Raw genomic sequence first — 23,653 nt, 5'->3', positions numbered from 1 at the left:
GTGGCAATAATATACCATACTTATAAGTTTTCTATATTATTGTGTGTGTGTGTGTATGTGTATGTTAGGGAGCTGGCACATGTTGCTATCAGAGTGGGCACATGCCTGACCAGATCTTTCTCTCTCTCTCTCTCTCTCTCTCTCTCTCTCTCTCTCTCTCTCTCTCTCTCTCTCTCTCTCTCTCTCTCTCTCTCTCCTGTTTGTCATTGTGTGAAGTAGGCTACCTGGCCAGAAGTCATCTGTGGGAGCACTGGGGTGACACGAATGCTGTTTTTTAAACTCCTGGTTTTAGGTAGGTTCAGATGCACTAACTAAGGTTCTTGCATGGTAAGAATTTTGCTCTCTGGGCAATTTATCTACCCTGCAAAATTTTGTATAACTTTCAGGTTTTTTTTTAAATCCCACAATCATTTAGCTGTGAAGCTGAGTCTTCATTCTTCCTTTTTTATCTGTTCCTTATTTTATGTATGAATTTTTATTTGAGTTCTAATTCAAAAGCTGAAGCTGCCCCAGAAGCCAACATTTAACCCAGGCTGACTTTGAATTCATGATCTTTCTGTTTCAGCTCCAATTACTGGCATTATAGGTGTGTGTGGTCAAAATTGAAATACTATCAATTTCCCAACCTAGGATCTACTGACTGAAGAAGAATCCAATTATTTAGGTTGAAGGACCCTACCATGATACTAAGTGAACATGTTAGTTAGTTCTCAGTTCTTTCCAAAGGGTACAGCCCCCATGTCCCTCAACAATTGGGCACGGTGTGGGCAAAGATAATAGAATCAATGCATACTGCGTCTGAGTTGGCATTGATAACAGGTTTATCCACTCTTTGATTAACAACAAAATTAGGGATGCAGATCCAGGGCTGCCATTGGTTAAGTATCTGCCTTAAGAGCACAGGGACCTGAGATCAATCCACAGCACATAAAGCTGGGTGTGGTGACATGAGCTCAGAACCTCAGTGTTACAAAGGTAGAGAAAGGCAGATCTCTGGAAACTGATGATGAGCAGGCTTAGCCTTCTTCATGAGTCCCAGGCTCACGAGAGACACTGAATGCACAGGACCTTCACAGGTCTGCACCAGGTGTGGTCCCAGAGCTGGAAGGAGAGATGGACACATACCTCCATCCCTAACCCGTAAGCCATCTCCAATTGATAGCCACTTGCAAATAAAAAATTAGCTTCTCCAAGGGGGTCTTACTGGGGAAACAAGCTACTCTTAAGAATAGGCCCCATTCCCAGCTGTAGATGGCCAACACAAAATGAACTCAACACCATCTTTGGAGGTTCTTTGTCTTATAATGTTGTCAGGGTGTTTTTCTTTGTTAGTTGGTTGTAGTTGTTTTCCTTTTTTTACCTTATAGGTTCATTGTGTATATTTTATGACTGGTTTGGTTTTTTTATGTGTGTCTCTGCATTACATGTGTTTCTTATGTTTTTCCTTTGGTTCCTTTCCTTGTCTGAATGTTTTGTCATATTCTGATTTGATGTTTTTAAATTTATTTTAATATTATTCGTTAGGCGGCTGCTTGTTTGAATTTAGATGAGAGGGGAGATGGGAGGAAATGGGAAGAATGGGGGAGGGAAACGATAATCAAAATATAATATATGAAAAATCTATTTTCAACCAAAGAAAAAAGCTGGGAAGGACCCAAGAAAAAACATCTGAAGCTTTTTCTGGCATCCACAGGATCATGTTCACATGGTCCATGTTAGTTCACATACACATGCATCCATACACATATGCACAGATGCACAAAGTCAAGTCACACTGAGACCAGGAACAAATGATTTAGGTCTAGCCAATGGACTTATCAGTAGCTATTTCCCTGGTCTCCAAATGTATAGCTGGAACTGGCATACCTAGTGCTGGGATCTCCCCCACTTCTGTCCTTCAACTATTGAAGTGATTGACATCTGAGACAGAAACAGTCCAAGTAGACCTCTCCGAAAACAACTACCCTCTGTCCCACTGGCCTATACAGAACTTCCATTCTTGGTAAAGGGTGAATGCCTAGTGCTATCCTTCAGGGCTTAAGCATGCAGTGGTCTCATGGTTGTTCTGGTCAGTTCACTGATCTTGTTCCAGAACATGCTGGAAATGACAGCAACCTATCTATCTCCTAGGCAAGCATGTGCAAGCTTCAGTTGTGAGGGCTCTGTCAGATGCATGCTCTTGCTAGAGTCTATTAATTAGCATGGCCTGAAAAATACACAAATGTGGCTGTTGATCTAAAAATCCATCTTTTTCTAAATCAGTCCAATCAGACTATCTCATTGAAGAAATTTGGGAACATAACAGAACTGGAGTTCTAGCTCTGTGACATGGCAAGGATGGTAGAGTGGGAAGGTGAGTACCAGCTACAGTTATCTGTGGAGGCGGGACCCTTGTCCATCCTCCTCCCTCTTGCACGTTTTTCTCAGGAAATGAGAATCACCCAAGAACTGAAGAAGCCACTTCCAGAAGTCATGTCTGAAGCAGGAAGATCCAAACAGTGCTGACAGAAAGAGAGTCCTGGTACCTCCATTTCAGGTTTTAATGCACATACATATCCTCCCACAAAAACATGTGGGCTTATGAGTTTTTTCTTCTTTGCCATCACAAAACAACATATTGAAGAAATCTGTTGGAGTCGCCCTTGAGCTGCTATGTGGATGGGGAAACCAAATGTCAACTGGGTGAGTTTGTCTTCAGTCTTCAAGAGCAGTCTGAGCTGCAAAGAGGCACCAGTCCAAGCTCATGATCTTAAGCACACAACAACACCAATCTCCTTTATACTCTAATGCGAATGTTCAGGCCCTCCACTTAACCCAGAACACCTCCAGAGGGTAACGTAAGCAGGACCAGCTAACCCATTATCACCATAGCAGCACAGCCCCAGTTACAACCCCAGCCTACATCTTTTGTGGGTATAATACCTAATAAATTTTATAAGTGATAATTTTCCTCTAAAAATTTACTTTCCAAAGATGCCATCTTGCGATAGCATGTTATTTACAGGCATAGAGAGAGCTGGAGAGGGGCAATTAAGGGAGCTGAAGCAGACGAGGGGAGGAGATGGGCAAGGAAGCACTATTTTCCTTGATAAAATTTGTTAAACTGTTGGATCTTTTCTAAAAAATTTAATTGTGCATTTTATAATAATTTAAGTATGGTGTTAAAAGATATAAAAAGATTTTAAAAATACGGCACTGGGGAAACCATTCAAATCAGAGTTCAGATTTATTTTTGCTTGAGAATCTTTTACACTGAGCTCCAGGGACCCTCTAATGAACCAACTATCCAAACTTCTTAGCGTGTTTCTCCACATGTCCTCTTGCTGTTTTTATCATGTCCTGTGCTTTTTGTAGATGCATGAACGTTCCTCGGTCTCATATATCCCACTATGGAAACACTCAGCCTTAGATGTTTTCCTTCCTAGCTTCACATTATCATCTATCCTTGAAAAGAGTGGAGGGGAAGCAGGACGTATTGAAGGCCAGCTTGCAGCTGAGACGTACGTGGATTTGACAGCTCATCTTCAACTGAATATGTTTCAGTTTAGGGTGTGTCTAATTCATCTTCCCAACAGGAAGCAGATATCTGGTGATTCAGTGGGTCATATATACCTCACGTTATAGATTTCACAAAGTCTATATAGAATGCTCTAGGACTGGGTTGGTCCGCAAAGCACTTGTCTTATAAGCATACAGACTTAAGTTCACTTCCAAGAAGTGCTGGGTGCAGAGGTGAATACATAGAATCCCAGTATGGAAAACAAAGAGAGGAGGATGTCTGGGGGTATTATGGCTAGTCAATCTACCCTTACTGCTCTGCAATGTCCAAAGGATATGGATGAAATTCATGAAGACAACACTTGAGGTAGTGCTCTGGCCTGCACACAGGTTCACACCATTGCACATCCATATACACGAATATGGGCATGCATCTGATAAAAATAAGTGTTCCAATTATAATTGTCTGTCCTGGCATCAAGGACCCTGAAATCCATAGTTTTAGGGAGAAGACCAAATCTAACAAGGACAATGATTTGAAAAAAAAAAAAAACAGTGAGTGTTTATTAATAATAGGTGATAGATAAGGTCTAGATCCATAGTCACTCTAGACAGGGGAGCTATTGAGATACTTCAGGTTTCTCTATACCATGAAAGAACTGTTGAAATCCAGATCTTGGAGCCCTAAGATCAACTCTATAGAAAAGAGACAATTTTAGTCACAGCTTAATGGCAGACATACTGTTATTGGCCTCCTGGGAAAATCGTTTAACATACTGCCTTGGATTTTTTATCTGTGAGGCTGAGCTGTCCACACTTTAAACAGGGTCTGTGCTCCTCTGGTCCCATGAGGAATGCTGTTATTTCAAAGGACAGAACCACCCAATGACAAATCTGTTTAAATGATCTCCTCTTTGTGGGAGTGGCCTGCTAGTCTTTTACATCATTCTGGTTTTGTTTATTTATTTGTTTGTTTAAATAGCTTATGGATATAGTAAACACAGCATTGGAGGAAACACTGGACGCAGAAGCAGCAATCCTCCTGCTGCTTCTGCTTCCGTGTGTTGAGATTAATAGTGCTCTGCCACACCCATTTTTTAGATGACTTCAAATCGGAGAGGGGTACACTGTATTTTCCATACAACGTCTCTTTATGTACACTGTGTGCATCTAAGAAATGCTTTGGAGAAGAGGAAAAGACAGGGAAAAGGGAATCACCCCACTGAAGTGTGCAGAAACCTTTCCCATGGACAACTGCCAACCCAGATCACTGTTCTTAGGAAAGGCTGAAAATATCCTGAAAACCCAGTCATTATCATAGACAATCATCTTTCTGCTTTTCTTTTTTGGTCCCTTTCAAGGAAAAAAAAATTGGCTGGAGCAATAGGTGGGAAGGTACAAGTGCCTATTACCAATTCTAACAACCCTGAGGTCAATTCTCAGATCCTGTGTGATGATAGAAGAGAAGCAACTCCCACAAGTTTTCCTCTGAAATCCACATCACACATACACACACACACACACACAAATGCATGCACACAATATAATTAAATTTTTTAAAAAAAAATAAAGACCGTAGTATCGTGATAGTTCCCAAAAAATCACAGGAATTTTTTAAAAAAGATTAAACACACCACACATATTCATACATACACCAACAAATAAGACATATATCTACCGATATTTACTATCTTAACAAAGGAAATCTAATATAATTCCCTTATTTAAAACTTTTATACATTCTCTTTTAGTATATTTTGCATTTTAATTCCAAAAATGCATTTTTATTAAGGAAAAAGGGGGAAATTTATTACAAACCAGGAAATCCAAGCCATGGCATATAAGCTACCAATGCAATTTGATGCCATCCCGTTTTGGTCTTTTGGAGTGTGGACCACAGAGGACTTTGAAGCTTCACCATCTATCAATGTGTCCACATTTCAGCTACCGGTGAGGTCAATACTGCTACTAAATAAAACACAAGATTTTAAAGGAATCCGAGCTATGGTAATGGCTGTGCTCTTTACATCAAATGATTCAAATTCTAGGTTAAGTACTTCTCTTGTCACCACAGGGTGTGTGTGTGTGTGTGTGTGTGTGTGTGTGGTGTGCAAGTGCATATAGATGCTATTTACCAACATGGGTCCTTTGTCAATTCAGGTCCTTTAAAATTTAGTCAAGTATTTACAGAAACATTAACATGGACCATGTGTTTTGGGAAAAGAAAAGCAGATTTTGTAAGAGGAATCAGCAAGGAAAACATGGAATAGAAGATGCTAGTGATGCTGAATTCATATATTTCCAAGTTTCCTTTTATACAAAAAAAACCAAGGAGCTGAATTTTTGCTTTGGAGGCAGGTGTGAACATAGATTGTAAAGTGCTTTTGTTATTTAATTGGCTTATGAACTTCACAAAGAGTCCCATGCAATTATCTTGTTCTCTTGGCCTTAAAGTTCATTTTTTTACAGTTTAATAAGGTTAAGAATTATGCTCCCACCTCCCATTATATATACACACCCTAATCACCATAGACTAGTGAGTGCATGATATTGATCTTAGCCACTTTTGAGGCCTTAATCATCCTACACGAGAAATGACTGGGATGATGGCTTGAGCATCAGTGTGAGAAGAGAGTGAGCATCTGTTGTTACTTTATCTACCGGTTGCAAAATAGGAGCCATGTTACAACTCAGACTACAGAGTACATGTATTGGAGGTTAGTGCACAGCAAAATTCACGCCAGTGGCATGACTATATTCGAATGAGGAGTGGGGCTCTACACTTGATGTTATCCCCTTCTCTAGCATAGAAGAGGGTACGTCACGAAAAATCCTCAGGGGAAATCAAAGAAAACTTGGTAATAACCTCCAGAAAAAAACATAAACCTGTTTTAAGGTTTGGGGAGAATAGTCTCTGAAATATAATTGAGGTAATACAGTTGCAATTAAAATATTATTTTTTGCTGTGCTAGGACAGGTTTAATGGAAAACGTTGTACAGTCTTTGGGAAATTACAGTTGCTCAGCGTCTTAACCAGTCATCACCACCAAACGATGATAAGAAACTGTCTGCAGAGAGGCATGACATCACATACTGACAACCACTGTACTTTCCGAGTCTTTTTATATAGGAATTGCATGTTCAGAGTTAAAAGTTCAACACTCAAAACGAAATGCATTAAAAAGTATCCGAAAGGGTCAAATAGAAAAAGAGCAATACAAACAGGCCAAAGACAAAACATTTTTCTCAGACTATTGATGTATTGAATGTAATACAGAGAAAGGCAAGGGGCTTTATGTATAGACTTTTGGCCATTGAAGATGCGAACACCAGCCAAACAGGATTTCAGAAGCATTTCCAGGCTCATGAACAACACCGTGGGAAGACAAAAGCAAACAGGAGGTGTGGTCTCAAGTAAAGCAAGGCCGTTAGAGTCCAGTTTTGATTCTTACCTCTAACCAAACTTAGGTTTTACAGAATGAAGAGAAGGGCTACAGTTTCCATACTTAAAAACCGTAGTTGTGACGCGAGTTAAACTTGGCTTTGATTGTGTGCAGAAGTCGGCAAGGGACACCAACAGCTAGCTCCTTTCTTAAGTAGAATGATGGCCAGAAGCGCATCACTGGAGGAGGCTGCCTGGAGCCATCCCGAGCCTGGTCATGGCGAGATGGCTGTGCTGCAGATCCATCGCCTGGATGGTCAGGGCTAGAGCAGTTCTTGTCCCCCAAGAGCCCCTGGCTATTAAAATGAACTCATCCTTGCAAGTCACAGGATTGCTGCCCATCAGAAGAAGTACTCTTTCTGATTTTCACCGACCGCATTTTGGATATGAAGCTCGCTTTTCAAAACAGCCTCGGCACTGTCTATGTTCTCTGACCTTTTTGCTTCATTTCTTTTGTATAACCTTTTCTGTTGATAAATGCGAACAGCTATGGCAGAGACGCAAAGTAAGATAAAGATCACAACAGCTATCAGACCTAGAGAGAGAGAAGAGAAAAGAAATACCCAGTAAGAATAGACACCGTGTCAAGTTCATTGCTTAATTAGTCCTGGGAATATTATTTTCCATTGACGCCAACCCTTTACATGATATAAATTAGAAACAAAAAGCCTCTCAGGTTTCTGATTAAAGCGGTATTATAATACAGTTTATTTAGGGATTCTGTCAACTTTGTGCAGTCTCTTCCATTTATCCTGAATGTGCATTGTCTTGGATCTGCTTCATGTGTTCCTATTTATCTAAGGAAGCACCACACATGTTTCTATGACCAAGTGTTGTTTCATAATTATACATGAAGAAATTTTAATTATTTTTGATATTATAGTTAATTATCATGCAGGAAGAGACTGTGTTTTGCGATTAAATATGTAACAATGTCAATGAAATTGATTTTTCACTCAACTGTTGAAGGAGTATGTTGAGTACATGAGTAGTGTTAATAATAAAATATAGATAGAGGTAGGTAAACATGTAAAAACCTGCACGAGGCATATTGGATTTTGAAAATTTGATTCTGTGTAAATATTTTAAGGGCTACAATTCTTAGTTGTGTCTACAATCATTAACTCTAGAGTGACATGAGTTCCTCACAGCGGAGTGTAAAGCCAGGATGGTCCTCAGGACACACTGGGATGGGGACCCACAGAGGGAAATTTAGTCTTCCATCATTAGGTCTTAGGTGCTTCTTCAGGGTGTTAAAATTTTCACTAGTGGTATATGATGAAAGTAGGGAAAATGCGAGTGGTTAGCACAAATGCAGACCTTCACACCATTGGCTTTTGCTAGTCATTGGCTTGTGGAGTAGAAGACATCGTACTGACAGGCAACAGTCAACCTCACTTAAGGATGTCTTTCTTGAGACAGCTAAAATGTTTCATTTCATTAAGTCTTGACCCCTGACTACGAGTCTTTCTGATGGGTTGTGCATTGAAACAGGAGATATACATAGAGCATGTCTGGTGCAGTAACTGAGAAACGCACTCTGTAAACATTTGAGTCCTAAGTCTCAATGGAATGAAATAAATCTATTGCTCAAGGAAAGCATCTAATGATCTTTCCTGCTAATGATAAAATTAAAAGAGTCAAACAAAAATACACTTTGGAAAATTAGTATTTGTCACCATGATTTTATGATCTTTTTAAAAATCGTCATGAGGACACTAATAGATGAATGCAGATCTTTAAAAATAATAGATACTATTAAAATAACAGTGTGGATAAAATGTGATTTGGCAAAACTGAGACTCCACATTATTTTGTCAATACGTTTTTCCTTGAGACAGGGTCTTGTGTAGCCTTTGGATTTGCTAATTTGCCAAGGATGAGTTTGGACTTTTGGTAATACTGTACCCATCCCTAAGTACAAGACTAGCAGCATACAGAACCACGCCCAGTTTACACTGTTCCAGGGATGGAACCCAGGAACCTAGGGTTTGGTGCAGACCACACGAACACGCTACCACCTGAACTACATCCCACGCCCTCAGACTCCATTCCAATATAAATGAGTGTAAGTTTATATAGTGAAATTAAATCAAAACTTGAAGGTACTTGGAAATTTCAGTAAGATTAACTCAGCAGAGTCTTCAGGGACAGCAATAATGTTGCTGACGATAAGCCAATTTTTGCCTAGGTCAGGCTTACCCAAGAAAGATAATAATGAATCTAATATGCATTTGGTAATTTTACTAATGTCTATGGCTACTTCACCACATTAATAACTAATTTTAATCAGGGTAGTCATGTGTTGTTATATATTTTGTCTCTCATCCCTGTAAAAACAATTAATTTAGTTGTTATAGTTAGTTCAATCATCTAAAGTTTATAGCTCAGAGAAAGGGATTCTGAATAATTACAATGTGAAAAAAATGATAAATATTAAAGAGAGTACTGCTGTAGTTACAAAAATGAATGTCACCATCATATTGATATAGAAGGGACATCCAGATGATCTGAATTAGGGATTATGTATATTATTGTGTTTTCTTTGAATTTTTTGATTGTGAATGAGCTAAATAACTGACATAGATACTTTAAAAGTATCTTGAATTCAAAACTTGAGTCTGAGGATATGTTGCTCTGAAAAAGAGGTACTTCTTTTGTTTCCACAGAGGATGAGGACCTGTGGATTGCTTCCATACTAACATGATTGGATAGACCAAGAGCCCCTGAAAGGTCATCTTGTATATCCCTCAAAAAATTACTTCACCCAACAAAAAGCTGGAAGAAGTTTGGAGAAGAACTATGCCCATATTCCCAATTATTGTTTTTAAATATTTCTTTATATTTAAAAGGGGATATGCTATAAAGATTTGTATTGTTATGGATCTTTGTCTATCGATACAAATTTAAGGTCAATTTTGTTATATGTATATTTCTGCTTTTGATTAAAGTATTGTGTTTGTGTAGTTCATTTATAAATGTAATGTATAATTTAAAAATAGGTTAATAGATAACCATCTACAATAGTCAAACTTGTAGTCATGTTATTTTATGTAATTTTACTATGCTGAAGTTAAAAACCTTCATTTTTTATTTAAACAGAAAAGGGGAGGTAATGTGGGATTCCCCTCTGTATGCTATGAATATCATTGGTTAATAAAGAAACTGCTTTGGGCCTATAGCAGAGCTATAGGAGAACAGAGCTAGGCAGGGGAAAGAAGGGCAAAGTCAGAGAGAAGCCATGTAGCCCCAAGGAGCCAGAAGGAACTTTAGTGAGTAAGCCACAGCCATGTGGCAATACAAAGACTAATATAAATGGGTGAAATTAAGATGTAAGAGTTAACCAATAAGAAGATAGAGCTAATGAGACAAACAGTGATTTAATTAATAAGCTTCTGTGTGATTATTTTGGTTCGGGGTGACCAGGATGAACAAGTGGCTCCTTGCAACACGTATGTGGACATTCCCAGCTGCTCTGGTACTACTGAAGCTCAGGCTCCACAAAGAACAAACCAGATGACACACTGGTTTCATGACCCCTGGTGATGCTTGAGGGGCAAACCTGCCTTGTGCTCTCTCTCTCTCTCTCTCTCTCTCTCTCTCTCTCTCTCTCTCTCTCTCTTTCTCTCCTCTGTGACTACACCATTTTGCCTATGCAAGACTCCTACTTTAAAGTGTTGAGCGTGTTACAGGTGTCATAAGTTTAAGTTGGGTTTTACTGCAGCTTGTGTTTCCATTAGACAATTCCAATAACTGCCTAAACTCTAGATTAAACTAATCACTCCAAAAAAAAATAAATAAATAAAAGGAAGGGTTGCTTTGTTTCTTAGGGAATTAAATAAGAATTCTGTTACATGTACTTTTAACTTAAAGATATTTAATTTAAGGGAAGAAGAATAGGAATAACAATGAGAGAAACTTTGACCATTATTATTCATCATTTGAAATAGGGTTTAGCTACTGGAGAAAGTTAATGTATAGATGAGAGACAGCCCAAGGCATCAAATTGTTCACACACAGACATTTACACGCACACACACACACACACACACACACACATACATACGTAATAAAAGCCAAAATTAAAAGTAAAATCTTTTAAAAGACAGGGGGCTAGAGAGATGCCTGATAGTTAAGGGCATGTACTGCTCTTGCAGAAGACTTGAGTTCAGTTCTAAGCTCTCATATTTGCTTATAACCCAGCTTCAGGGGATCCCTCTTCTGGCCTTTATGGGTACTGCCTTAGGTTTCTATCACTGCGATAAAACACCAAAACAACATTGGGAGAAAAACATTTATTTCAGTTTGGCAAGGTTATATTCCATCACTGAGGGAAGTCAGGGCAGGAATTCAAGGCAGGAAACTGGAGCCAGGAACTAGTGCAGAGGCCACTAGGAATGCCGTTTACCAGCTTGCCTCCCCTGGCTTGCTCAGCCTGCTTTCTTATGTAACTCAGGACCATCTACCAAGGGGTGGCACTGTGCCTTGTGAGCTAAACCTACCCAAATCCATCACCTGTAAGGATAACGAACTAAGGACTTGCCTGTAGACAGATCTTATGAAGGCATTTTCTCAATTAAGAGTTCCTCTTCCCAAATATGCCTAGGTTTCTGTGAAACTGACAAAATCCAACCAGTACTGCCATCTACACTCATGTGCACATTCACACACACACACACAGACAGAGTTAAAAGTAAAATCAAATTATTTAAAACACAAAAGTAAATGGGTCCAGCATGAAGTCTATGTGAAAGTTTCTCAAGGATCTGAGTAATCACTTTCACTGGATGTAAGGCTGAATGGTTATTTATTTTATGCATCCATATGATATTCGGAGAGCAGAGCAATGCTAAAACACTTAACATTTTGGTCCTCTGATTAACAGCATCTGAAGAGCATTAATCATGAAAAGCTCTATTTCTGAATTGGGTTTTGAATAACATATACCTCTAAGAAGAAGATGTTGTCACATTAAAGATATTTTTAAAGTTTTGTACGTCTTCTGCAATTTAAAATTACTAAGAGCCACTTTCAATCTATTAACTTAGGATTTGATAAGAACAGAAAGCACAGAATTCTTTTATAGGCATGTCTAAATGATGAAATATCCATTTTAATAAGCATTAAGGAAACACAAAATGCATATTTCTAATGTTAATCTAGAGTTTTTTTCCTACTCTGATATGAGCCCTTGCAGAAGCAGTATGTCCAAGGAAACAAAGTGTGCAGAAGTTTCTAGGGCTTGCAGACAGCCATCTTTAAGCTAAATATTGTCCACTTTTACATAGCACAACAACTGATCTTGGAGTGCAATGCTTTAGTGAGATTATCCTATTTACACAGAGAATTTCCAAGGAAGTTAGAAATTTGGAAAGATTCTCTGAGATCATCCCGGTAAATTTTTTAGACCATCCTTCTTCAAGTTCAGTGCCTGGGAAGGTGTGTACAAGTGCAAGTCTGTCAACATTCCATTATGGACAGGAGACAATCAAGAGGCCCTGCCCCTTCCTAAGAGTTATTGGCAGTTAAAGGATGCTGGGAGGAAGGGAGTTGTTTTATTCAGCAGTGTAGTTGACGGTAAGTTGCCCATGTCCCAGTAGTAGATAACCTCCCATTTATGTTCATGCAAGTAACCTAATAAACTCAATGGATGTGGGTCACACAAAACATAAGTCATGAAAATAGGACTAGGACTTGCTGGGAAGTAGTGCGTTCAGTGGGAATGGGAGGGATAAGAGAGGGTAATAGAGAATGAACAGGAACAAAATACATTGTATACATGTATAAAACGCAATGCATAAAAATTTTAAAATCAGTAAAGAGTCATTGTATGGCGATTAAGATACGCGAACCCCCATGGCTCTGCAGCAGCAGGGTCTGGGTCCATGTACATGGACCATGTTAGCACCAAAGGTCATTCAGAAGCCCCTGATATGGGGCCATGTTGATGTCCAAGGGCTGTGCAGAGTTGGTACCTGCATTTAAGAGGGAAAGGGGCCCTGCACCTTGCCTGGGCAGCACAGTAGAGCAGGCCCTGGTGGCATGGGCACAGGAGTATTGGCTCTGAGGACATGGGCGTAGGAGAGCTGTCCCCACCCCTTTCTGGGTACAGCATTCAGGCGAACTAGTCCCATTCCTTGCCACGGCAGTGCTGGAGATCTGGCCCTAGTGGTGTGGCTGCAGAAGAGCTGGCCTTGAAGAGCTGGAGAGTTGGTTCCACCCCTTGATAGTTGCTGCAAGCAGCAGAATTGGCCCCATCCCTTGGGCGAAGCAAGACATGCAGGCACAGAAGAGTACGTGCGCCAAGCCACACAACTACCACCTAGGCCCAGATCCCGGACTTTGAGTATGCTCACCCCCAACATCTACCCCATCTGAGAAATGTGGCGCATGTGAGAAGGAAGTTCTGCAAACAAAAGTTGCAGGATCTCCACGATGCAGGGCAGCGACTGGATATCTAAGAGGAGTCCTGGTGAGGATCTAGTATGGACAGTGTAGCGCAGAAGCCAGAGGCCTCAAACCGGACCAAGGACTCATTGCAATGAACATTAGCAAGCAAAACTGTTTGGGCAAAAGAGTATACTGGGTGACATCCTATTGCTTCCTTAGCGAGATTTGTTTTTTTATTTTTATTTTTAACTTTCTTTTTAATTTTAATTTTTTGCTTTTTTCTTGTACAAGATGCGAGGGACTCAGGCGCATGATGTAAAATTCACAAAGAGTCAATACAAAGTTAAAAAAAAAAGATAAGTGAACTCCTCTCTAAATTCTTGGAAATGACATTAAAACCTCATGCTTCTTGGCCAGGTAGGCTACCACTTAATTATATTCCCTAGTCAAAATATGTAGATTCTTTGTAGACAGTTTTCTAAGGCTTATATTCAGAATTGTTAGTAATAATAATAAAATTCCACCAAAAAATCACTCATGCATCCCAGTTACCTCCAATTACTGCAGAATCACTTTTGATTGCATGCGTCAGAGGTTCTCTGTCATCCATTGTTCCAGAATGATCTACAGTTAAAGCACACACACAAAGAAAAGGATAGGGTGATAAACCTATGCAGCAGGAGAAAACTCTGAAGAATTCCTTAGTTTTAAGCCAGAACAAAACAATAGAGCTGCACATGAGAACCCTGTGATTTTCAATCTTAGCAATGTCAAATGTAAATGCATAAAAAATTGAGACCCCAGAAAAGAGTCAATGAAGAAGAATGTGAAGATTAAACAGAAGCAATTTTCAGAAGTCATCTTGAGAAAAACAACAAAATTAGGAAATTGTCCAAATCCTGTGAATGAGTCCATTTGTGACAGAGGAGGGAAAGAGCCTTACTTTACCTGCAAATGAATGTGTTCTTTCTCTAGAGGTGGCATCGGTGCCAGCAGGGGCCACACAGCTGGACTCTGTCACATGCCCCGTCACAGTGACAGGGGCTGGGTGACTTGGGTGCAGAGCAGCCTTCAGAGGTGCGACATGGTTGAACTGCACAGCAGAGAGGCAGCCTGTGAAGCCATGGGCTGCAGCCAGTGCTGTCTCCTGGTCAACATCACTATATTCTACAAAGAAACACAACATGATCAAGAGTGGTGAACAAGCAGGACATGGTGAAACAGGTGTGCAATACCCTGCACCTGTAAGTACAACAGCAAGAAAAGTCCAAGTGCGAACTCTTTCTTCCGTCTTTATTGAAAGAATTGGGTCGGTTAAGTCTTCCTGTAAATAGTGTTGAGACTTCAGGGTTAATGAAGAAAGTCTGTAAGCACGGCTCATTAAGAACACTACTCTCTGCAGATGATTAAGACAGCTTTAACAATGGATGACGCTATGAACTAATGAGGGGGTCACAAGAGTTCACATTTTTTTATTCCTTGGAGACAGGGTCTCATGTATTCTGCGCTGGTTTCAACCTTTATAGGTTATCAAGGATGACCTTGAATTTCTGATTCTCCTGACTCGATTTCCCAAGTGTTGGGATTATAGGAGTGTACCACAATGCCTGGTTTTGTGCACTGGTGAGGATCAAACCTAGGACTTGGTGCATGCTAGGCAACTACCCTTCCAACAGCTGCATCTTAGCCATTAACATTCTAGCATAGATCAAAGTGTATTTATTGTGTGCAATCAATACCAAGAGATGTATCCTATGTTTAGAGATTAGCTCTGCTCAGCTTTAAGATTCAAGCCAAGAAAATAACAGAAGCTAGAGTGAAAATTGGCCCAAACTAACAAGGTCTTCCTGTTGTCAAAAGCTTTTTGATGGTTCATGATCCCATCCAAACATTCCAGGGGACGAGGATCAGCAGGTTGTAGAGGTCAAAACTCCAAAAGTATTGGGGTGTCTCCTTGGGGTCAGCACTAGGAACTTCAACTTACTTTCCATCTCAATGATAGTTTGAGAGTGACCTGAAACTCCTGATACTCCATCCCCAATTTCCCAAGTACACTGATCACAGACATATGTCACAACCAGCTTTTACTGTAGCATCTTAAAATACACAGACCACGATGCATTCATCCATCCAACAGGATAGTAAATCACATCATTACCTTCTCTTACGTTGCATGTGTGTGCACAAGGACGTGCGTTTTCATTTCAAAAATATAGTGGACCTTAGGTATTTGTTGGGTATTTGAGTGTGTGTGGCACACCGTTTTATTATTTAGATTTCACAGTCATTACTGGAATATCTTGTCACCACACAGATGTGACACTTGGACCCAGACTAATGAGTTATTGGAGGTTACAGGGCTGTTAACATTACATTCTGGACCCCAGACCAGTTGTACCCCCAAATCACAAGCTCCTTTTGTTCATGAATCACTTTCTAGTTCAGTCTTCCCTTCACTGAGCTCCAATCTCCAGCAATGGCTTTTGTTGTTGTTGTTTTGAGGGATATCTGGGCTTGAACATTATTTTTTAAGTAACTGCAGGCATCTCAATTCTGAGCCTCTCATTTCTTGTAATAGCTAGGTTTCTGAAGAACATTTTCTTTTGGCTCCACTTTCATTCACATTTTATATCTAATGATAAAAAATAACATTGATGAAAGGGTTCCTATTATGAGTCCCATTCTCTATAAAAAGAATCCTGGAGATTAGGGACACAGCATCACTTTTTGGTTATGGCCTTTAATCATTTCCAGAAGAGTTCATCATCTCGTTCTTAATTAGCCATACTTAAAATCCTCTGTTCATTAACCTGGGAGACCTTAAAGTAGCGGTTAAAAAAGGCTCAACAGATCTAACTCTCTGAATAAGGACAGAAGCAAAAGGAATCCAGCTGCTATACTTGTGCAGCTAGTGCAGTAAGAGACTGAGAAAATAGTATCTGGGCCCAAATATTCTGCCTCAGGAGGCTGTGACCTGATTCCATGGCTCTCCTTTCCAGAAAGTATAGCCCTGAGGATTTATCACTCTGTGGCTTACACAGAAGATCATAATCTCCAAAAAGACATCACTGACTCTTGTGATGGTTTGGCAAGTTGACACAACTTAAGAATCACCTGTGAAGAGAGTCTCCCGTGGGGAGTCTCTAGATCAAGTTAATCTAGGCACACGTCCTTGGGGGGTTGTCTTAATTAAGGAGACTGATTGTGGGAAGACCTAGCCTATTGTGGGAAGCACCATTCTCTAGGCATGGGCAGTGATCTGTTTAAGAGTAGAGAGATTATGATGATTGCTGGCAGGAAAGCAGGTGAGCATCCATGTATTTATTGTATCTCTGCTCCTGACTGTGGGTGTGATGTACCTAGCTAGTTCAAGATCCTGCCTTGCCTCCTCCATGACTGGAACTGAAAGGTGGAAGGAACTCCTCAACACATGGTGTAGAGTTGACTCACCCACACAGAAACAAAAGCCCTTCAGTCAATCATCGTCCAGGTCACACTGACAAATGTACTAGCTCACCATACCCATGGTCTCCCCATCCACACATTGTAGCACCTACAGACCCCAAGTATCTTTTAAAAATCTTATTCAATACAAAATGTTCAGCCCTGAAAGCATACATACAACTAACATTATACAGACTAACCAGTCTATATTTATATACATGTATGCATACTATAGCCATTAGTAAAAAAAAAGGCCACGAATTTGAAGAGAGCTAGGAGGGAGTGCCTAGGAGGATTTAGAGGGAGATAAGAGAGGGATGAAATATAATTATAATCTCAAAAATTAAAGGAAATAAAAAATATAAAAAATCAGTTTAAATATTCACCATTGAGGAATGCCAACTTTCACAAAAAGTTCTAAAGGATAGCATAGCTACATTTCGAATTATATGTATTTTTTTTTTTAAAGTCACTCTTCCACTGGAAAAAAAATGTCTGTGTTGAGGATGGCCCACATTTTCCTTGGCATTGTTCCCTAAACAACAGAATATAATGACTGATTGTGCAGTTTTCCCATTGCGTTCGGCATTAGGAGTGACCTAAGCATGACTGTAAATGTGTGGGAGACATCCATAGACTACATATTAATATCCTCACATTTTACAAGTTACAGGAGACCTACAGATATGCACAGGATGCCTAGGACAAATTGCCCATTTTTAGAGGGACATCTATAAGTTCAGACCTACAGCTCTTAATAGAAAAGGGCAACACTTATTTTGGGAACATTTTATAAGCTGGTTATTTCTAAAAATGGCATATATGTTAATAACAATACTTTTCATAATTTCTACAATAGTCACATGTTGAATAAAAGTTATGTAGGCTTTAAAAGTATTCTTAAAGTCTTGAGTCAAAATATATAATCAAGATTTATTTCCCTCGTGGAAAATATTCCATGTGAGGTACAGCCTGAAACCTTCAAGTTTGCAAAGAGAAAACTCCGTGTACGTGTTTGCCTGTGGATATGTGAATGTACGAGTAGGAACCCAAGGAGATCAGAGAGGCCATATTCCCTGGATACAGAGTTACAGATGGCCGTGAGCTGCCTGGTGTGGATGCTGAGAACTGAACTCGGGTCCTCAGAAAGAGCAGCAACTGCTCTCACCACTGAGCCCCCTACCTTTCCATTCCCTTTCAATAGGCTCGGTTTTCACTCAGCTCAGGAATTTCCACAGATGTCACATGTGCCCTTTGGATCCCACCGGGACGTCGCTTATTCATTCTGGGTCTCCCATGCATCTTCTCCAAATCTACTTTCCTTCTCATCTTTCCCGTTAGTCATAACTTACTTCTGTGTGGGTCAGACACCTTTCATTCACCTCATTTTCCAGGAAATGAATTCTAGTGTCAATATAGATCAATCTTTCCAGTTTAATTTCCAGTTTCTTCTTCCAGCTCCGTATTTGGTTTTGCCCTGCTTTGCTAGAATCTACTTAAATTACTTGTGCTGAGTTTTACCTGGGTAGTCTGTCTATTGGATAGCTTAATTTATGTAGAGAATCTTGCTGCTTGTTTGGTTTTTCTGTTTCCCTTGATGTTGAATCCTTTGTAATGATTGTGATTGGCAGCTTCAGTGGATAGAGAGGAGCCTAGCAGATTAGCTACCCACAACTGTAGGTGCTTCTGTGAGGGTGTTTCCTCAAGCATTAGCCAAAGGTAAAGGAGGAAAGATACCCCTGGTTGTGTTTAGCATAGAGTGAAAAGTCTACCACTTCATTCTGTTTCCCATCTGCTGGCTAGGGCTCAGTCACTTCCTGCCTCAGGTGGTTGAAGCTCAGAGAAGGCTACACAGGAGTTGGTGTCCCCTCATTCTGCAGTGTTTGCAACATCAGAGTGGAAATGTCCCATTTATAAGGTCATTTTTATGCATTGAGAAACAAGAATATGTGTGTCTTCGTGTTGGTCTTTACACATGTGGTCTAGGAGCCTTGGTAAAGCCAACATTCCCCAGGGTCAAACTCTTTGTATGAAATCTCCACAAGATAGAATAAAGACACTCAAGCCCTTAGATAGAGAACCCCAGGATTGCTTCCTCACTGGCATCCTCCAGATACAGCCTTTCTGCACAACTAGACCAGCATCTCCTTGCTTCAGTACCACTTATGGATGGGTTATCATTAGAACTAGGAGTGGGAAGAAACCTTATGGGACTTGTCTCTTCTCAGAATTCAGTCTAGTTGTGATACAACATGGATAGTGTAGACTGGAGTTTCTCATAAGCAATCCAGGCCTTAGAAAGTCCTCAGCATCCTCTGTGTTCTAACAAGTGTGCTAACATTGTCAACGAACAAAATATATTTATTTCCCATTATCTGATTCCTACAATGCCAACCCTATATCAAGGACTAGAGAAGTGAAGGCCAAGGAGGGAACTGAGAACAAACATTTCTAGCTCTTGTTTCTGGTTATAAAAATCCTCACGTGACTCAAGATTTTTGGGCAGTCTTGCCTATTAAAAAATAAGCCTCAATTGTATATGCCAACAAAGGGAATAACTTATGCTTGTGTGAAGAAGAAATCATTTAACAAACAGCCTACAAGAAAAATTGAGTTCCCGGAAATTAGGATTTGATGGAGTGCCTTTTTATTACAGAGAAAGGAGTGTTTCTAGGAAGATATGGCAGTCAGTGGAAGAACAATGACAAGGAGTGATTTATAAAATTTCTCATGGTTCTCATAACCTACCCCCAAATTAAAAGTCTGAGAACTCAAACGAGAATAAATGCAAGTAGTTTATAACGTCTTCTGTAGGAAAAGGGGCCAACTTCGGGGAGGATTTCAATAACTTTCGTATGTAAGATAAAGATAAGGAAGGATTGCCAGCAAATAGTGTCATGAATCACAGGAGCAGCCAAGGCTAGAACAAGCAGATGCGTCTGCTTCTGCATCTATTTAGACCAAAGAAAAACAGGTGTGAACGTAAAAGCAAACAACAAAGCAGACACCAAGGGCTCCGTGGGCGAAGAAGTTAAATCTCACAGGCACCTACAAATAAATCTATTGCTCTCAGATGGAAACTCGATACCCTAATCCACACAAAAGTTACTTCTAGGTAGCTTTCTCAAGGACCTTCACTCTCTTTTGCGGCAGGAGAACCTGTCTCAACGTGTCATTAGACAGATTAACAAGATCAGCATCTTCAAGAAGTCTAATTCTGGTTGGAGAGATGGATCAGTGGTTAAGAGATCTTGTTGCTTTAGCAGAGTTCAGTGGGCAGCAACCATGTCAGGAGATTCACAGCAACCTGGATCTACATCTCCAGGGGATTTGATCCTCCTCTCTTCGCCTTTGTGTGCACGTGCACTTGAACACATAAGCCAACACACATGTGCACATAATTAAAACCAAGTGGCATATTTGTCTTAAAACCAAATCAATCTTTCGAAGAAAGTTTAAATAAACCTCCTTGGCTTTGCAGGAAATTTTATGCGTAATATATCTTTGAGATAAATTTTCAGTTTTCCTCAACTTTCACTGAGGATACTGAATAGACATTCTCAGACCACACTTTTTTTTTTTACCCGAAATAAATGTCACTGCATAAATCCAAGTATATTGCCTGAATCTGCAGGCTCAGAAGAGATCCATGATCCCACGGGTTGTCACCTGGAAGCATACTAAAGTGGCTGCTGATTTGACTGAAAGCAATCTTCAGCTTTTTCAAATCTTTTCTAACGCTAAAAGAAACCCGTGAGGAACACTCAGAATTCAACCACAAAATGTATTTTAGATAGAAAAGATGAAGTCAACACAGCCTAACAAACACAGACCCATGAACTGGGTGTGCTTTGTGCAACCTGGCTTTCAACTCTCATTCTGAAGCAACAAAAGATGACTCTGTTGTCAATGTTCTTATGTGATCCTACACATTTAACATAAAAACAACAAAGAACAATTATTAACTTCATTCAGTCTGAATAGTGATTATTTTTTCTGGAGATCTTATAATGAGTTAAATTATATCATTATTCAAAACAAGGGCATATTTTCTCATGAGAGGCTTTATGCAACTTTTAAGATTATATAATTATCTTAATTAGGAGGTTTTTAAAATGTGGTATAATTGTAACCCAATAAAAGCTTAATGAATTATCAAAACAATTTATACCTACATGTTTCTTCGATTAATTACATCTCGGAAAAAGTATCTTATTATAAAATCATCTCATAAATGTTTAAGGAATTTACTGAGAAATAACACCTTTTACAAGATTTTCTTAAACTATGCATATATGTGTGTCTGCATGGTGGTATGTGCAACTGAGTGTACTGACCATAGGGGCCAGGAGAGGGTGCTGTATCTCCAGGTGTAGTGGCTGGACACAATACTTGGAAGAAAAGTATGCACTCTTAACCACTGAGACATTTCTCCATTCTCTTTGACGTTAGAACTTAACAAAGTTATGAACAATGTGCTTAAGGGAATGGCATGTGCGCATCTCACAAGGAATAGGAGACTGAACGAAATCCATTTCTCTTCCTCCTCCAGGATCCAGTCTTAGAAATAATCTGAATGTTTTGACTTCCATCAGTGTTAACAAACCTTTTGGGTACAATGCAGGAGTAAGTAATTTTTGATAACCATAATACATTATGCTTTGGAGACATGGACCCATCTCTATTGCTCCATTATACTTAATAGGCAACACCGACAATGTAAATGCCATGGACACTCTCTAATCAGTATTAGAGATTATTATCAGATGCAAACATTCAGCTTGATCCCCTCCTACCCACGGCTGTGCCCTCTCTCCACCTCAGCAGTTCTTATCCACACTCTGCCCTCCGGCCAGCACCTTCCTGCTCTTTCTCCTTCCCACACTTGCTCTTTAATAACTTCCCCATTGAATAACTTCCTAGCTTTGTTTGTTCATGCATTCCCAATATAGGCACATTGAAGCATGCCCATAATTAAATAATGCCTCCTCCTTTTTTTGTTGTTATAGAATTGTTTTTGTCTAGTGGATTTTTTTTGTCAGGTTTCTAGATTCAGCACCTGATACTGCATGAATTTTGGATCGATGATTTTTACTTCTGTGGCTGGCATTTTCTGAAGTGTAAGCAGAGTTCTGTTTTATGATGCTTGACAACCAAATGGTAGCCCTGAGTGAGACAGCTCACTCAGAGAAGTGTGCTTGCCCATCCCACAGGAACCACTTACCCATGATTATACGTTCTGACAAAACGCCCCAATTGCCATCTTATCATTTGTTCTATAATTACAATCAGGAAATATGCTTCTTCTGGCACCATGCATATCCCTTGGGTATGGCGGCATGATGCTTCTGAGCTCTAGTCACATAACGGGGTTAGGAAAAATGGTGCTTGTAAGCATCCAACAATAGCCAGTTCTAAATAACATGAAAGACCATCACCGTCTTTACAAGGACACATCCTTGAAGTCAGCCAGCCACATTTTAAGTATTTTTTTTTTAATCAAAAGGTTATGGAACTGATGAATTTTCAAAACTAATTTTTGGTCTTTGTATCTTTTCTATTCCTACTTATACTTCCTTTTTCAATTTGATTTTAAAATAACTAGTTATTACGTTGAGAGTCACCACAGAGCATATTAACCAAGTCAGTGTCCTTCGGTTACTTAGGTCACCTCTCTTCTCACTTCTGGCTGCTGAAGTTGAGGTAAGTTTTGCAAAAAGGAGTCCTGAGCATAGGATGTTTAATCTTCCATTGATGTTGGATAGACTCGCTTTTCTTTGCTGAACAAACTGTGTTCCTGTCTGGCTGAAATCTGCCTGGAAGTGGTTTAAGTGTACTTCTTGGCTCTGTAGTCCCAGAAGACAGACATCTCTAAGACATCATTGCAAGTGGGTATAAGCTATCTCTCAGAACAAGCTGAATAGATATCCAGTTCTCCCTTCAATAAACATTTACATATACAGTTATCCAGGCATATCTCCCAAATCTTAACCTTACAAAAATTGATGGCTATGGAATGTAGATTTAACATGATCTATTTGTTAATATGGACTTACCTGAAGTGATTTGCTTGGATAAAACCTTACTCCCCTTGCCATTGTCAGAAATCTACTGTTCCTGCTAGGGTTACTGAGTTCTTCTACATTTTAAGTGTAACAGGGAGTTAGAAATGGCTACCAGTATGATCTGATTCTTTGGATTTCCTAAGTATCTGTTGTTATAGTCTCCTTTTCAGTTCTGATTTTGTTATTTTGGATATTCTCTCTCTCTCTCTCTCTCTCTCTCTCTCTCTCTCTCTCTCTCTCTCTTTCTCTCTCCCTCCCTCTCTCTCTCTGCCTTTTAGNATTCTCTCTCTCTCTCTCTCTCTCTCTCTCTCTCTCTCTCTCTCTCTCTCTTTCTCTCTCCCTCCCTCTCTCTCTCTGCCTTTTAGTTAGTTTGGATAAGGGTTTGTCTATTTCGTTGATTTACTCCAAGAATAAAATACAACTCCTTGTTTTATTGATTCTTTGTGTGGTTCTCTTTCTTACTATTTTATTGATTTCAGCCTTCATCAGTTTCCTGCCTTCTACTCTTGGGTGTGTTTGCTTCTGTTTGTTCTAGAGTTTTCAGGTGTAGCTGTCTCGGAGACTGAATGACCAACCAGAGAGTTTGCATGGGATTGACCTAGGCCCTCTGTCCATGTTACAGTGTGGAGATTGGTCTCCTTGTGGGGCTCTTAACAGTGGGAGCAATGGCTATCTCTACTCTGTTACCTGCTTTGGAGACCCTTTCCTCTTACTGGGTTGCCTACTACAGCCTTAATAGGAAAGGAGGAGCTTAGTCTCACTGAAACTTGATTGGCCATGGCTGCCTGATAAATACATGGGAGACTAAAGTTCT

General features: G+C 39.8%; 1 protein-coding gene across 6 annotated transcripts in view; it reads right to left on the bottom strand.

Annotated features, from left to right (window-relative positions):
• Positions 1 to 7,281: 7,281 nt before the first annotated feature.
• Cntnap4 (contactin associated protein family member 4) overlaps positions 7,282 to 23,653 on the bottom strand; it is a 274,903-nt gene continuing 258,531 nt past the window's right edge. For 5 of the 6 annotated variants that reach the window (XM_050144152.1, XM_050144157.1, XM_050144156.1 and 2 more), the window contains 3 exons: positions 14,279 to 14,497; positions 13,883 to 13,954; positions 7,282 to 7,475 (listed from right to left, as the gene is read on the bottom strand). In XM_050144152.1, the coding sequence (XP_050000109.1) occupies positions 7,282 to 7,475; positions 13,883 to 13,954; positions 14,279 to 14,497 (485 nt within the window). The remainder of the gene's footprint in view (positions 7,476 to 13,882; positions 13,955 to 14,278; positions 14,498 to 23,653) is intronic. The other variant, XM_050144155.1, reaches the window with a different exon arrangement.

The sequence above is a fragment of the Alexandromys fortis genome, unplaced genomic scaffold (genome assembly GCF_014885135.2).
Source record: "Alexandromys fortis isolate MF-2015 unplaced genomic scaffold, M_Fortis_MF-2015_v1.1 scaffold_1, whole genome shotgun sequence".
NCBI lineage: Eukaryota > Metazoa > Chordata > Mammalia > Rodentia > Cricetidae > Alexandromys > Alexandromys fortis.
The sequence above is the reverse complement of the archived record's forward strand: the minus strand, read 5'-3'. Positions and strand labels throughout refer to the sequence as shown.